The sequence below is a fragment of the Ascaphus truei genome, chromosome 17 (genome assembly GCF_040206685.1).
Source record: "Ascaphus truei isolate aAscTru1 chromosome 17, aAscTru1.hap1, whole genome shotgun sequence".
In the NCBI taxonomy this organism is placed as follows: Eukaryota; Metazoa; Chordata; class Amphibia; order Anura; family Ascaphidae; genus Ascaphus; species Ascaphus truei.
The window spans coordinates 35,006,024-35,022,421 of record NC_134499.1 but is presented as its reverse complement, the minus strand read 5'-3'; the positions used below and the strand labels follow the sequence as shown (position 1 = coordinate 35,022,421).

General features: G+C 40.1%; 1 protein-coding gene across 5 annotated transcripts in view; it reads left to right on the top strand.

Annotated features, from left to right (window-relative positions):
• The window catches only part of PTPRG (protein tyrosine phosphatase receptor type G), a 386,148-nt gene that overhangs the window by 57,588 nt on the left and 312,162 nt on the right, over window positions 1-16,398 (top strand). For all 5 annotated transcript variants that reach the window (XM_075574780.1, XM_075574781.1, XM_075574782.1 and 2 more), the window contains one exon: window positions 5,453-5,548. In XM_075574780.1, coding sequence (XP_075430895.1) covers window positions 5,453-5,548 — 96 coding nt within the window. The remainder of the gene's footprint in view (window positions 1-5,452; window positions 5,549-16,398) is intronic.

The window sequence follows — 16,398 nt, the reverse complement described above, 5'->3', positions numbered from 1 at the left end:
CGGTTACCGTGGCATGTTTTCCCAGTTGTAATGTAGCCACATCTGTTAAGGTGTGTGTGTGTGTGTGCGCACTTTATTTCCTTTGCTTGTGCATTTCATGTTCTGTAATGTGTTGTATGAATAGATTAACATTTCTTAAACACACTATCTCTCCTTGGTTAGCAGACTTACTTTTGGCAGCACAGCTAATGTAGGTTGTTTTGTGTGTTTGTTTTTGGTATAGAGGTGGAGAATAATAAATTATAGCAGCATTGCGCAAACTGGGGGGGCGCGAGTAACTGCAAGTGGCGTGGGGTTTATAGAGGCCCCACAAGCTTCCCGAAGGCACTTAAATTAAGTGCCGGGGGAGCGACCTCTGTAAACCTTACTTACCGTTTTTCAGCCAGCACCTGGAGACGCATCGCCATGGCAACACGGCGTCATGACGCCCAGATGCCGGGAACCACGGTAACGAGGGGAGGGGGTGGCGTGCGGAGAGCAGAACAGCCAGCAGGGGGGCACAGGGAAAAAAGATTGCGCTCCCCTGAATTATAACATAGAAATACGCCCAGAATATCGCATGAAAATCAAATCGATTTTTGGAAGGTGCAATCCCACATAGACGCGTTTACGTCTTTAAAACCCTGAGCGTGTTGACAGTGGGCGCCAAAGAAGCATGAAAGGTTTTCTTTAATTGGAAAATAATTTTCAAGTTTAATTGGCTTTGCTTGGTTATGGGTGTCACTAATCAAAGCATGCCCCCAAGCTATTCAAGTGCACTTTACAAGACTTAAACTTGATTGAGATCTGTCATTGAAGCTTCCATGATAATGTTAATAGTAACTGTTTGGGTTATTTGCTTTCAATTCAGGTATTTTTATTTTTTTGCATACTACAGTATTCTGTTTCATAACAATGCTTCATCATATACCGTTTCCCTATAAACGGATGCAACATCAAGTAGATGTATATCTCCATATGTATCATCGGTTTTTACCAAACATGAAATGATATATAAAATTATACAAAATAAAATCATACACAAACAGAAAAAGAAAGCACTGTTCATTTTGCAGCCTGTAACTGTGCATTATAAACATATTGCAAATCGTTTTCCCATAAATTCCTATCTTAACCCGTTCATGTCTCACCGAGCACCCATACTTATGTTCTTGCATGTACATACACTCCTACTTTATCCTTTGGTTATAGAAACCCCCTTGTTCCTTCACCTTTTTGTATTGACAGTTCTTTTTGTGTTGAAAGAAGTTCCAAAGAATTCTCCCATTTATTATTCAACTTTCTAACTCCTTTTTCTAGGTCTTTTATTGCATCTCTTCTTTCACATGAATTCCGGTTTGAGTTCTGTTAGACGCATATGGTTGTAACCAATTCCTTAATAGAAGCTTTTTGTGCCAAGGCCACAATTACTAGCGCTAATTTCGGGGATGATTTTCTTATTTACTTGCTCTTTGGCTTTCTCAATTTCCAAATAACACAAAGTAAGATTTTATTCATAAAATGAACCACCTTATGCCAGAATTGTGAGATTTTGCCACACACCCAAAATCCGTGTTTTAAATCCGCGTTTCCTTGTTTTGCATATTACACGAATCTCCTTCTTCGTTACAGTATATGAGCTCTGTGCCGTGATTTGGAAGTCTCCGGCAGCACACAGGCCAATTGCTTCCTATTGGCTCCCGTGCTGCAGGAGACAAACCTCCATGTTGTTTAGCCATCCGAGAAAGCTGCTGGCCTGACCGGAGGCAATGTTTGTTGGGCAGCAGGGGGTCCTGCAGCTGAAATGTACGCGGGTCCGTTGCGGGGACCCCCTGCTTCCTACCTAGAAAACCATAGACGGCATCACCCCTTTTTAAAACTTTCCATGTTGGTTTGAAGCCTCATCAATGGATTTTGTTCAAGAATCGCACTGAAGCAATTGAACCAAACAAAATAAACATGCAAATTGGAACATTTTGAGACTCCTGTTAACAGGCTGCAGCATAATTACTTGGGATGAATCTAGCTCATGCAACAATTCTTATATATATATTTATACCACATCTGTATTGCTTCCAATTCTGTAACATGCAACAGCTTTTATAATTGACCATTAGTTGGTCCTTGGTAGTCACAGAAATAACGTTTACTGCAATGCAAAATACTTTATATTTGAAGCAGAATTGCATGTGCAATTTCGGCCTACCTTCCATAGCATGAGCAGGGCCTGATTGTCAGACTATTTATTGTTTTGTCATACTTTATATATTTTTTTTGACTAATGAAGTTTACCACCGTTACAGGGTACACAACAGGAGAGTAGGGGCAGAGACATTGTAAAACAATGTGATTAACTTTCTGAGCCTACGAGAAAAATTGGCCTTCCCTTTCTTTGCTGATATATTATACATGGGTCAAACCGGATTCATGTGAAGAATTTACTACACATGTGTGTATACATACAAAAGCCATCTGACGGAGCCACCTGTGCTGAAGCAGGGAGATCCTGATCTCTTTGTGGCCCTTGAGGACTGGAGTTGTCCCTTCCTGCAATAGTCCATTTCATACCAATGGCTAGTCCAACACTTAACCAATGTGTCAACATACTTCAGATGCTGGTAGTTTCAGCTACAAATACATATATATTGTGTATTTATTTCTTAACACACCTGATAATTTTGTTTCTTTTTTTAAAGTGTTAATTGCTTGCTTCGGGTGTAATTTCAATTGTGGTCCCTACTGAGGATTTGTGTGCATAATGATCTATGTATTAATAATGTGCAATTAAAAAAAAAAATATATGCATCCCATCCCCTGTAATTCTAACCAATTCAATCTCTCACTTTTTTTTTTTTAATTTTAAGTTTTTTATTTTTATATAGCAGAGTTCCCCAGAGAATGAAGCCTCAGACCCAAAACGATCCGTCCTGAAAACAAACCAACCATAAAACCCGCACATTGTTTCACTTGGCAACATTGCAAATGCAAAGAAAAACAAAGGCGGAATTGAATAAGTAGTGGGTGTCGCTCAAAGACTCGCCGCAAACCTTTCCACGTCCTATTTGTGAAATGTGTATATAGGAGACGAAATGTATTAACTTTTGAGACTGTGTAGCTTAAATTCAGGCATGAGCAATTACAGCGGCTTCTGCCAGGAATCTATTTGCATAATTTAATCTTAAATTCAGAAGATATTGGAAATCAATAGCTTGATTCATAGCAGAGTTGCCATTCTGCCATTTAAAAAATATATATATTTGTTATTGTTGTTTAGGTTACATAGATTTGGAATTCATTGCATCTTGTGCACCAACTCCAAATCTGCTCCCCTCGTAATCTATAAATTGTTTGCGAACATCTTTATTGTTTTGCCAGCAGTATTGTGACGATGCCTGTGATAAACTAGAGCTTCTTAAGTTAACCATTTTAGATTTTATTTAGTGCAAACAATAACATTTTAATAGTTCCAATCCAGTCTTAAAGCAGCGGGCCATATTAGCAGCCTGTTTTATTGCCACAGTTGTGTTTTTTATGTCTTTTAAATCCGTATATCTCCAGTGGGCTGAGAGCTGGGAGTTGCATGTTGCCATAAAAAGCACACCGGGAATGGAATGCCTGAGTGTAGAGGCCCTCCTGGCGTTTCCTCCTTTTTGGATGCATATAATAATCGTGGCTCTGCTGTAAAGAGAGATTTTGGTGAAGGTTTGCAGCAACTTTGTAACAGTCTTCAACACCGCTCATGCTTGGAGAGTTGGTGACATCACCGCTCTCACGCATGAGCGTGCTCAGCGGCAGTGTGGCCGCAGCCTTACCGGTCGTGCCTAGCCCCCCTCTGATATGCGCAGAAGGAAACGGTATAATTGATAAAGCGCTTCCCAGCGCGAAATGCATTGGGGACCTTAGTGTTTTGTTTTTTTTTTGCTCCAGTGCATTTTTGCTTCTGCAGCTGGGCACCGCGGTCCACCCTTGTTTCCGTTAGCTGCCGAGTTGCACTGACTGAAGGATAGATTGACATTGAAAGGCAGCCATTTAGTAAACCCTGGGAAGCAGGATCTATGCTGATCACAATCGAATCAATTGACCGCTTAGGTAATTGGTTTTCAATAAAGGTAATCAAAAGCTGCATATATTAAAACAAAACCAAGTCAGGAGCAGAGTTGTGACCTGTTGCTTTGCTCCATGCCAAAAGTTTCATAGTAACCGCTAAGAATATTTATGGACTCTTACTGTATTTTCTGTATGTGTACCCCAAAAGTACACAGGGTTAAATACAGTTGATGCAATATACTCAAGTTCACATTGAGTAGCTATTTTTGTACCGTCTGACTTAAAATAACCTATTTGCAAGCTTCTCCTCATCGGCAAAGTTAAAAAAAAAGTTTCATTTTGAGTTTTGCGTATTTCTGCTGCGATGCATTAAGATTAAAAATGTTCCATTTGAAAGTAGTTTTCTTTCGTCTGTGTATTTATATAGCCTGTATTAGATTCAGCCAAGTGTAACCGTGCTGAAAACAAAATTTGCATCTGTAGATGGTGTTTCAAAAAATGTGTGTAAACAAAAGCCAGATGTTAACAGTACAAATTCCTTCGAGAAAATACTCGGGGGGGAAATTTGGTTGACTTTTTTTGTTGTTTATGTTGCATTCCATGGTGGAATGTAATCTTAAATTATTTCATGTTTCCATTGAGTAGAAACGTATTTAACCATGTCAGTGCTACTTTGAGCACTGAAGTACTGACGCTTAAATGCTTCCATGTGAACTGTATCTTCACGTTTTGGAAGAAAATGTATTAAAGCTGCAACCCTCCCTAGTTTGTTTATTTTTGCTACGGGATGGGAATTGGTGGGTCATCCAGAAATGAACTGCGCTATTTTCAGCTCTAGGGACCTCTGATTACCCAAGATAATTACTAATGTAATTACTTATTGGATGGCTATTAAAAAAATAAATTGTATGGTAACTTTATTGGTGAGACTTTCTGGCACCAAATGTTTTTTGCTGCTTTTAAATGCATCAAACCTCCCCTCCAAAAAAGCTGTCATCTCGAAGGCAAAACCTAATGAAGACATTCTGCAAATGGGTGTTTAACCCTGTTCTGTTTGTATATGTTGCCTTTTTAGGTAAAGGGATCTTGTAGAAAGTCCTCCACGTCCCATCTTTGGATAGAGTTCCATGGATTTCCATGCTGAACGCCTTTTCATTGCTCTGATACAAGTCATATTGCCTAAAGTCTATACAGATGCGGCACATGACACAATTCCTCCAGATAACACAATAAACCTTGTTTATAATTCATAATACCACAAAGTTACCATAGGATTCAGTAGCTGTATTGGTGCAGATTATCATAACCTTCCCCGCCACTGCACAACTGGATGGACAAAGAAACTGGCTACATCAATAAATATGCACATTTCTTCTCTGGCTATTCAACCCTGTTGATTCTTCTTTTCTTTCCTCCACAAATACAGAGGGTAACGTTGGATCACTACATGAAAATAGACATGGCAGTTCTGTGCAGATACGACGGCGCAAGGCGATGGGGGAACCTTACTGGGCCTACTCAGGTATGGTGAATCAATTTAGTTAATTAAAAAATAAATAAAAGTTTTCTTGTATATCATACCATGGTATAAGACTGTATAATGGAGCCAGTCATCTCCGTCATTTAGCGGTTTTTGTTCCTCCTTGAATGTTTTATTTTTAATGTAAGTATTGTTTCTATGCTATGACTAGCAATAGACATTGGGTGTACAGCTGTTACAATACAGTATTTTGGGGCCCGAGACCAAAGTCATGGTTCTAATTGTTTTTGCCATTCTACCCTACAACGTAACACTGCGCTCTACATACCCAGTACAGTATGTTTTTTTCTTCTTTGTTCAGGTTGCATTTATTTGCCTATTTCATACTGATTACCAGCTTTCATTGGAAAATCTGCCAGTTCTAGATTAATGAGATCTACAGGCATACCCCGCATTAACGTACGCAATGGGACCGGAGCATGTATGTAAAGCGAAAATGTACTTAAAGTGAAGCACTACCCTTTTCCCACTTATAGATGCATGTACTGTACTGCAATCATATACGTGCATAACTGATGTAAATAACATATTTGTAACAAGTTCTATAGTCTCCCCCCTTGTGCACAGCTTCAGTACAGATAGGGAGCCAGTATTGCTGTTCAGGACGTGCTGACATGCGCATGCAAAAACTGCCGTTTGCCTATTGGGCGATATGTCCTTACTCGTGAGTGTACTTAAAGTGAGTGTCCTTAAAGTGGGGTATGCCTGTATTTCTTTTCATAATTTTTTTTTTTTTTTACGGGTATAGGGAGATTAATAAAAATGTTTTTAAAAAAATTACAATAGCTTTGCAAATTTGGCTGTGGTGATTTGCTTGTACCCAGGGCTGGAAACAGGGGCGGGGGGAGATTGCCGGGCTCCTGCCGGATGACCCATGGAAATGGGGCCAGATCGGCAGTTAAACACATCTTCCGTGTTCGTCTGGCTGGGTCCTCCTCCTTTAGCGGGTAATGAGGCCTGCTAACCTAACTCACACACCTTTTCATCCACACACCTCCATCCCTTCACTCTTGCTCAATAAACCAGGGGTCCAGGTTAACAATCTGGGCCCTATATAAGCTGTCGGTGACCCCTGTTTGTGCCCCAGCCCCTATTTAGTGCTGTAATATTTCTAATAATATCATTTGGTGGGGGTGATCCGTTTTAATCACGAACATATTAATCACGCATGGATTTCTGGTGCGTTATCTTGCAAGAGTTCCGGAGTCTCCATCAGATGTGATCTCTAAACTGGAAATGTTTTAAAACCTTCCCATCCTTACACATAAGAAATCCTTGTTTAATTGATATATTGGTTCATTAAAAGGTGTCGCAACCTACGTAATATCTTACACTTTCTGTAATACGGCTACCACTGCCTGTTGGTGATAATGTATACAGTGTGATGTGTTGTTTGGGCCTTGTTAGTTAATCCATGCTGCTTATTTGTAATTATTTAAATCATGGTGTCCTCAAGGGTAGCTATAAATATAATTATAGATTTATACAAAATAAACGGATAAGATAAGTGAATCTGCTGCTTTAGGATTACCTAAAATGAGGGCAAATGTTAATATTGCTTGATGGGCTACTTGGAATATTTATGTTCTCATTCATATATAATGGGAAGTGGGATTGCACCTTTAGGAGACCATTGCATTGGGGATAAGCAATGTGTGATAGGTTGACAACGTGTTAACAATATTAATAATGTAGCAGTCTCCTATTACAGTAAAGTGTAATCATCAATTGAAGTAGGGCAGCAGATTTGCATGCACTTACGCTCTTTCTTAGCACATCATTTATACACCTGGTTCATTTATACATGGATAGATTCAATACCATTGATTTTCCAGGGGATATTTCATACTCCTGCATTTTAGTGACTGACCTCATTTCCAGGATCTCTTGGAAAAATTAATTTCCCTCGTTCACTTAGAAGCAGAAAGGCAGAAACACGTGAATTACTAAAGGTTAAAACAAAAAAATGTCCTCTGACAAAATGCATACTGGAATGTAACTGCACTTACTTTGTGATTAATTTTTCAACGTGTGGCCCTGCTGGTTGTATCAATTTTTATTCTTTGTTCGTTACAGTACAGCCTCAATATAATCAGGGTTTATATAAAACATGGATACGGTATACAAGGTGTATATATATTTTTATGGTTGGGTAATTTAAAATGCCTTTTTGATGCTTTGTAATAATGTTTGGCTTTTGGATGCATTGCGTCGTCTCTTCTTATTTTGCTTTGTGCAAGTAGTGGCTGTCCTATCCATACTCGTTTTGAATAAAATGCAAGCCTTTTTTAAAAAAAAGATTTCATACATTGGCACATTCTGCTTTATTTGTACCCCACTTAAGACTCCGAGGTGTAATTTTTATGCAGAAATGTGTTCATTGAACATTATTGGTTGGTACTAATTTCTTTTCTGTTTTTTTGTTTCTTATCATTTTACATATGTAACCATTAGTCAATGTATCAATTCATTCTTAAGGAGAAAGCAAGCAAAATATAGGTGCACTGGCTATAGAATAATGTGCTGTCCTAGAATAAATATAGCATACATAGTCACACACGTACAATGCCGTTAATGAATGAATACAGATTAACATTTTGGTTCCCATTTTTAGTGTTTTCATCGGGGACTGAAACGTTCTATATTTTACTTGGCTGCATTGCGACCCTGCATTAATGTGTAGCTGCATTGCCACCCTGCACGGCTGTATTAATGTGTAGCTGCATTCCCACCCTGCACGGCTGCATTGTGTAGCTGCATTGCCACCCTGCAAGGCTGCATTAATGCTTGGCTGCATTCCCACCCTGCGCGGCTACATTAATGCATGGCTGCATTAATGCGCGGCTTCAATATGACCCTGCGCGGCTGCATTAATGCACGGCTACATTTATACTAATATTTGTCCATATCGCAGTAATGTAATAGCCACACAAAAGATGCAAAGTATCTTGATGAACCCCTCGCCGGGGACATGATATCTCCAGGACTTTTTAAGTTTCTTTCAACTCTAAAATATTCCATGTAGAAATTTGATACATAGGGAATATTAATTTGAAGTGTGATTGCAATTATCACATTTTGATGGGCGTTAATAACTGATAATAGATATTGTTCTTTAGGGAAGAGACGGTGTGCTGAGTACTTGCGGTAAAACATCAGAACGGCTTTTAAATTATTAATTTAAAAACAATTTTCAGCAAAGCTTTCATAGAAGGGAAATGCACTTTTACTGTTTTCTGCAAGTCTCCCAAAATAGCACCTGGCGTGTCGGCGCTTCCGCGTGGGCCTCGTTTACGTTCTGTTCTCATTAATGTGCGGCTGTTCTCACCATTGTGTGTACCCTAATTTCCCCATATTGTACAATTGCAAAATGATACATCGTATAAGTAACATTAAAGTTGGTGAGAATGATTTATGAATGTGTGTGACCAACTATTCTCGTTTAAAGACTGCCACATCTGCAGAGCTTCCGATCACACTTATACCCCATATCAGGGGTGCGCAAACTATTGGCGCTGCGCCCCCTGCCTGCTCCCCCCTGTGCTTGCGCGCCCCCCCCCCACCTTGTTTTCCGGCGTCATGTGACGTCACGGCGCGACACGTCACATGGTCCCGCGGCATCATTTGATCTGAATCCCGGTAAGTTGAGAGTGGCAGAGGCCTCACGCGATCCCCCGGCATTAAATTCAATGCCTTGGGGAAGAGCGTGGGGTCTCTGCAACTGCCCGCGGCCCCCCCCCCCCGTTTGCGCGCCGCTGCCCCATATCATTGCGACGCCATGATGAATGTCCGATTTCCACTCGCCTTGAGAACCGGTTACATTCTGATAACTAGGAGCCAAAGGCCTTTGCTTTGTACCAGAAAGTTACTTGAACACCATGCTTTGATGGGGATTTTTCCTTGGACTTGATTTCACTTTACCCTGATAAAGAGATGTTTACTTTTGAAATGTACGTCAAAGTTTAATGCATCTGCCTGTCCTGTAATTACTACTTAATCTGTTGTCTTTTTGTGTCTTTTGTGTGACGAATCTCCTGCTCCAGGGAAAATGGACAATCTATTTTTGTTTTGCGAGAACAGATAGTGATGTTTCAGTCGTCAATCACAGGCAATTGTACCTGGTTTGTGGGATCTCGTTAGAACCTTTTCGGTCATTGCTGATAAAATGGAAGTATGGAGTTTCAGGCAGAAACCGTGTCGCTTCTTGCAAAGCAGGCCACAGATAATTTATCATCACGTTTGTGTCCTGGTGATTATACCAGTTATGTGTAGGTGGGAGACTAACCTTCTGTTAGGTTTCATCTTGAAAGATAATTACCCTAATCAAACAATGTGACAATTCTTTTGGTGGAGCAATTATGCAATGAAATTCTTCTTTTATTCACCTTATCCTTCTCATTCCATAACGTATATTTTGTTTCAAAAATGTTAATTGTGAAAATTATATATTCGGGCACATACAGTACTGTGCTTTTACTAAAACATTAGTGAAGTTTATGAAATAGAGATTAATTCTTACCAGTTGTCCTTTTTGTATTTGTATATTTGTTACTGAATTATCACATGCACTGATTTGCATTATACAGTTTATTAAATTTAGTTTATTACTTTGCTTGGAATTTTGAAATGGATATTCAATGCCATGGCATTTTTTGTTCAGGGTTTCAAATAATAAAGGCCTGCAAGACATTTCAGGGTTAAAAATAAAATAAAAAAATGTAATACGTCCAAGGAACTCCAAAGCCAAATTATTTTTGGAGTGGTCATTCCTTGACATCCAATTGGGACAACTCAAAAACTTCCCGTGGCTGTCCGCACAGGTGATGTGCATAGAGTAACAAAGTAAGCATCTCTCCTTTGGGAGAGGTGAATGCTTCACATACTCTCCCATGTAACTTAAAGTAGGTTACCAAGTACAGGTAAGTTTAACTTTTTTTTTTAAATTTTTAACTAATGACTGGTTATCCAACTTCACTCAAGCTCCAAAGATCAAGCTTCATTCTGAGTTGTGGAGTCCAAACAGATCTTTCCATTGGCAGAATCTGTCCCCGGCATTCCACAACGATTTCGCTTAGAAATCTGAGAATCTTATACCTGACACGGCCAGATATTAAATCAATACACACCACCACAAGTTTACAGGCAGATATTATTTGCTGTATAACCGTGCACAGGCAACAACAGAGGCCAACATAAACTGTGCTTCAGCATTGAAAGCGCCCACAAATAAACTGGGGTACAAAGTTCATAGGCGCTGTCTCTTACAGAATGCAGTGTCTGTTGGGGTAAGCAGGTAAAACAGAATAAAGTAGCATTCAATTATGACTGGTTCAGTCGTGGAAAAGCTGCTGATACAGAAAGTATAGGCATCTCTAGAGCTTTTACTAGGTCGGGTTTCTGTGAAGCATCTTCACATTTTTATTGTTGCTGACTGTGCAGCGAAGATCAATGTGCAGCGCTGAGACGGAGGTCACGCGTGTGAATGCTGAATAGGTTGTGCAGGTAAAGCGACGGGACATTCGTTCCATGCGTGATGCCGGATATCGGGTGGCGGGACTTTTTAACAGTCGGCAAACCAATAAATCGCTTGGATTGCAAGCTCTCCGGAGCAGCGGCTCCCTGTTTCACTAATGCTGCTTTTTCTCCCCATTGTTTGCAAAATGACAACACGAGAAGAAATGGTGCAAAGCACAGAGTACACTGCCACTGAATAAGGTATACATAAGATCGGTCTGTGCTTCTTGTCCCAAGCGGCACACCTGTGAGCACGTGACGACGGGTGTATGCGACAAGAGTTACTCCTTCTAGCTATCCAGTTGACTATCTCCCCGCAGGGTCCCTAAAATTAACTTTCTTCCCCCACCCCCAAATAGTCACACGACCCCTCAATTTCCTGCCACCACCAAATATAGTTTGACTTACCTCTGTAGTCGGTGGCCCCCTGTTTCTTAGGTTTTGGTGTGAATCACTTTTTCCCTATTGTAGCAAAATGTGTCCGAAAATGCAATTACTCTTAAAAGTGTTCAAACTTCAATTCGGACCCAAAGACAGTACTTATTACATGTAAAATTTAATATACTAAAGCGGTACAGTATTGTGCTTAGTTACAAGAACATACAATTTTGATAACTGCAGACTTTTTCATAAAATAAACAGGATCAAAACAGAAAATCTAAATACGTTGCCACATCGTATCTGATCCTTCCAAGCAGTTGTAGATTGGAATATGAGAAATCACATGTTTACTGGCATAAAAACACTTCTTCGTAATTCTAATTTTGTATCCACAAACTTTGCAAATGGACCAGAGAAGTACACCCTCTTGGGTGTGTCCTATTAAAGAGAGAGAGAGATTATTTTTCTTAATGGAGGCATTTTTTCAAGTATAACAGATCTTATGACTCTCTCCCCCCGTATGTCCTAGAAGACTCACCCACCTCTTCGTGTTTGACCGAGTTTGCTGTAGGTATAGAGATTGGCCTTGACAGGACCACACGTAACTTTGAAACACACAAATTAAGGGTCACCTTGCGCTTCTGGTTGGGGAATGTTTATGATCCCTTTGTTGGGGTTCTGGCAGAATCGCCATTTCTGTGTATACTCTGACATGCTATAAACGGTTGTGTTGTGTTATGGCTTAATCACCCCACCATCCCAGATCAGATCACTCTGGGAAAACCCCCACTTTAAACCTAAACAGAAAATGGACTGGATCATTGTGGCCTGCCCCAATAAAACAAAACCTGTATTTTTAAGATGTAACTCAAATTAACCTTTTGTGTGCTGGAATACTGACTACAGATGGGACCGATCTTCACACTGTGTACAAGATCTGTTGCCCTTGATTTTGATGCGATAATATTTCTATTTTAATTTTTTTTAAATTCTATTTCAGATCAAACATTATTTTGTATTAATTACACTTGCTGATAAATGCGAACTGATTCATTTCTTAATCTGTTAAATAAGATAGATCAGATTATAAGATAATAAGATTGATCAGAGCCGCGGCCTCCCACCCTTCCTCTCCCCCTCCCCACCCTCTTCCTCTTCCCCCCCACCTAATTTTACTTTATGATTATTTATTATTTAAGTTTATGTCGTTGCTTATAACTCTGTTTTGATGACAATGTTTGTGTTCAGCTACCATACATAAGAGATATGAATAATGCATGTCACAGTACTGGAAATAAGATGTATATATGCTGTATTTTCACAAAAATAAAAAATACAAGTTATAAAAATAAAAAAAAAGATAGAAAAGGCATATTGGATAATAGGGGAAAAAATCACTCACATGATGGTTATTTATACATTTTGAGAAATGTCTCTAAACCATCGTAATTTTATGTATATTATGCTTATAGATTAGCTATTATATAAGCAAAAGACGTGGCAAATTACAGCAGTGAACGCATTTATACAGAGTTGACTTTTGTTAACATTATCCTGCCACCTTCGCAGTGGTGACCTTGACTTAACATCCCTGACATTGAGTAGTTTTATTGTGGGACTTTGGTCGGAGAAAGATTGGAATGCTGAACATGCATACAATGTGAGCAATATATCCTGCTTCTCACCCACAATACCATAAAGCATACGAGAGAACTTTCCTTTACAGTTGCAAGGCTATACATCACTTCACAAACACACTCCCTATGACTATTAATTAGCCAACTCCTTGCAGTGCTTTCTCCATCTTGTCCTGTTTTAGTTGAGCCAGCTGTTTCACTTCCAGACCGAAATCTTAGCCAGGGACCCCGTAACTACAAAGGATGCACTCTTAACAGTTCGTGGGAACGAGAGCACAGCCAAGGATTATCTGCATAAACATGACAACTGGCCTGCTCTTCCCTTAATGCATGATATGCACATTAGAGTCTTATGTTATATATTCAGTTTTTAAACCCTACTGTACCCTGCTGTATTGGAAATAACGGACCATGCATTGCCAAGACACTATGGAGGGGGTTAAGAAATTTGATTATTGAACAACCACAAGCCTTTAGAATATATCTTCTGCAGCATAGCCAACTGTGGCATAGATGTTCAAATGCCATGTCCAGCCTTAAGACCTTCTTTGTAAGGTCATAAGTCAATCCGTAGTTCATTGATGTCAGAGTACTTGATGGTACTCTCGGTGTTTAATTCATGTCCTAGTTTGGTAGCTGGAAACGTGTGAGTGCCACGGAGTATGGTGTGAAATTAATATAATTGATTTTTATTTTTTATTTACAGTATATGACAACATATTCTGTAGCGCAGTACAATGTGGGGGTACAGACGAGAACAAAGCCTAAAATACATACAACAAAAAAACATAATAAAATGATAGCAGGGATCTCATTACCTAATCTATAAATGGCACTGTAATTATACTGGTCTGCAAGTATATGAAAGGTTTGGTTGGTGAATCCATGGTACACCTAAGGTGTGTGTGTGTGTGTGTGTGTCCGTAAGAGACACTGGTAAATTTACGTGAAGGGAGACCACAAAGGATGAGCAGATGAGTAATATTAGCCCTAATTACCAAGCTGTGCTATTCCATAGGACAACATTCACTTGAATGGACTGTAGGGTGTCTTCCTGTGATGGTAACTATGGGCAAAGTCCTAGTGAGTAGCTAACTATGACAATAAATCCTTAAGAATTGGTCTAAGCGTGTGTGTGTGTGTGTGTCATGTGTACCCTTTTTTTCATCTTTCATTTGGCTTTTTTCAAAATTCATCCTCTATATAGAAGAATAGTTTTCTTCTTTTAATGGCTTGTTGGACCTCTTACCATGTATGGGAATACATTGGACACTTGGTGACCGTTTTTCTATACATGGGGCGCTCCTCCTTGGTGCGCCCCCCCTCCTTACCTCGCGCGGGGTCATGTGCCATCACGTGACCTGCGGCATAATTTGCTGTCACGTTACCGTGGCAACCGTGACGTAATTTGGTGACATTTGACGTCGCGTTGCCATGGTAATGCGTCCTAGATCCGGCTGAACCTCGGTAAGTAGAGGTTGCAGAGGCCTCTCGCGGCCCCCCGGCATTTTAATTTAAATGCCTGGGGGGAGAGCAGGGGCCTTCTGCAACTGCCCGTGCCCCCCAAAAAATCTCACGCTCCCCAGTTTGCGCACCGCTGTTCTATACGATCGGTTTCTAACAATCTTTTGTGTCCAGGGAAATCGGAAGCCTGAAAACTCCCATTAAAGGCTTTCGCTATTCTTTACTAATGGAAGCAGCGTTTTGGAAAATCGCATCACGTGAGCTGAGAACATCACTGCCATTGAATTCTATGGAAACTCTGATATTCTTAGTTTTATAATGGTGTTATCCTTAGAAACCATGATGCTGCCTACATCAAAGGCCATTTTAAGAACTCATGGGACTCCTTATAAGAAAGTAATGTTTTCTGAGTGACCGGAATTCGGTTTCTTTTGGGTAACAGTGAAGTGTCCTTGACGAGCAGTTTTTTTTTTTGTATTTTTTTTATTTTTTATTAAAGCTGACAGTTTTTAGGAGAATATGTTGACTGCTTTGAAAAATGAAACAAACATGCACATCACTGATAACTGATATAATCCCTCTGTATAGTTCCCATTTTCTACACACCATATGAAAGCAAAATTTATTAAAGGGATAGACCCTCTTAGGACCAAAGTGAATTAATTCCAGCGACCTATTTAAATGGTCATGTGTGGGCAATTTATACTTTTGTGTTTAAAAAAAGAAAACTGACACTTGTAAGTATCTTTAATGTATATTTTACTAGCAGAATTGCCTGGGGGGAGTTTCAGAAACTCAAAAAAAATATTTTGGACATCCATCAACTCCCCCCCTCCATAAACTGTGACCTCCACATACCCCCCCCCCCCCCCCAATCCTGTCTGGACCCTTCTCCTGGCCTCCCTCACTCCCACCCTCCTTATAACAACCCCCTTCTCATTCTTCCTCGCTGTCCAAGGATGCCAATCGCTGCCAGCTCCTATCCACCAGCCACAATTTCTCTAAGCAAGTCGGGCACTGGGTGTTGTACCTGGTAGACTATATAGCTGGCATGTGACATCATACTGGTGACATCACGAGTTGCAGACCTTGTACAGCTGAACCTTTGCATGGAAACATACCTGATATTTTTTTTCTTTACTGAAGCTATGGGCCAAACATACCAGAACCCCACCTATGCTCTTCCCTTTGATCCTGTTAGCATGCCAGCGATATACTTATTTGCTCATAGTACAGAACTGATTTATTAAAAATACTTTCAGCAAGCATTTCCAAACTGACAGCCCCTTCCCCTTCTGATAGGCTCTGGCTCTTGAGCCCCGCCCTCTCTCTAGCAGTGAAACAATTGTATCTAGTAACTGCCCAGTCGCATTCTGAATTAAATAACCAGAGCAAGTGATCGATCGTGCGCCTGCGCACCCCCTCCCTCCCCCCCCACACACACTCCCCCCCACACACACTCCCCCCCCACACACTCCTGGTATAGATGGTTGGACTTGGGAGGGGTTTGACATCCTCTGGCTACTCCCCTTTGTGTGATGTCACGGTGAGTCTCCGCCTCCCTTTAACTTTATTGGTTCTCTGAGGATAACGGTAAAAAAAGAACACTTTATTTGACAAACTTTTCCTTATTCAGAGGCCCCTAAGAAATTAAACTGTCCGCCTGAGATTGCACCATTAAATATAAGCTGTTAGAAATTCCACAATAAGAGTCATTCTGAATACTTTGGAGAATGTTTAATGCAGTAAATTGATCTTTTATTTTTGATCCTTCTCTTCAGACAACTGATAAATTAAGCCAACACGTCCCATATGCTTTTAATTGACTTAGCATAC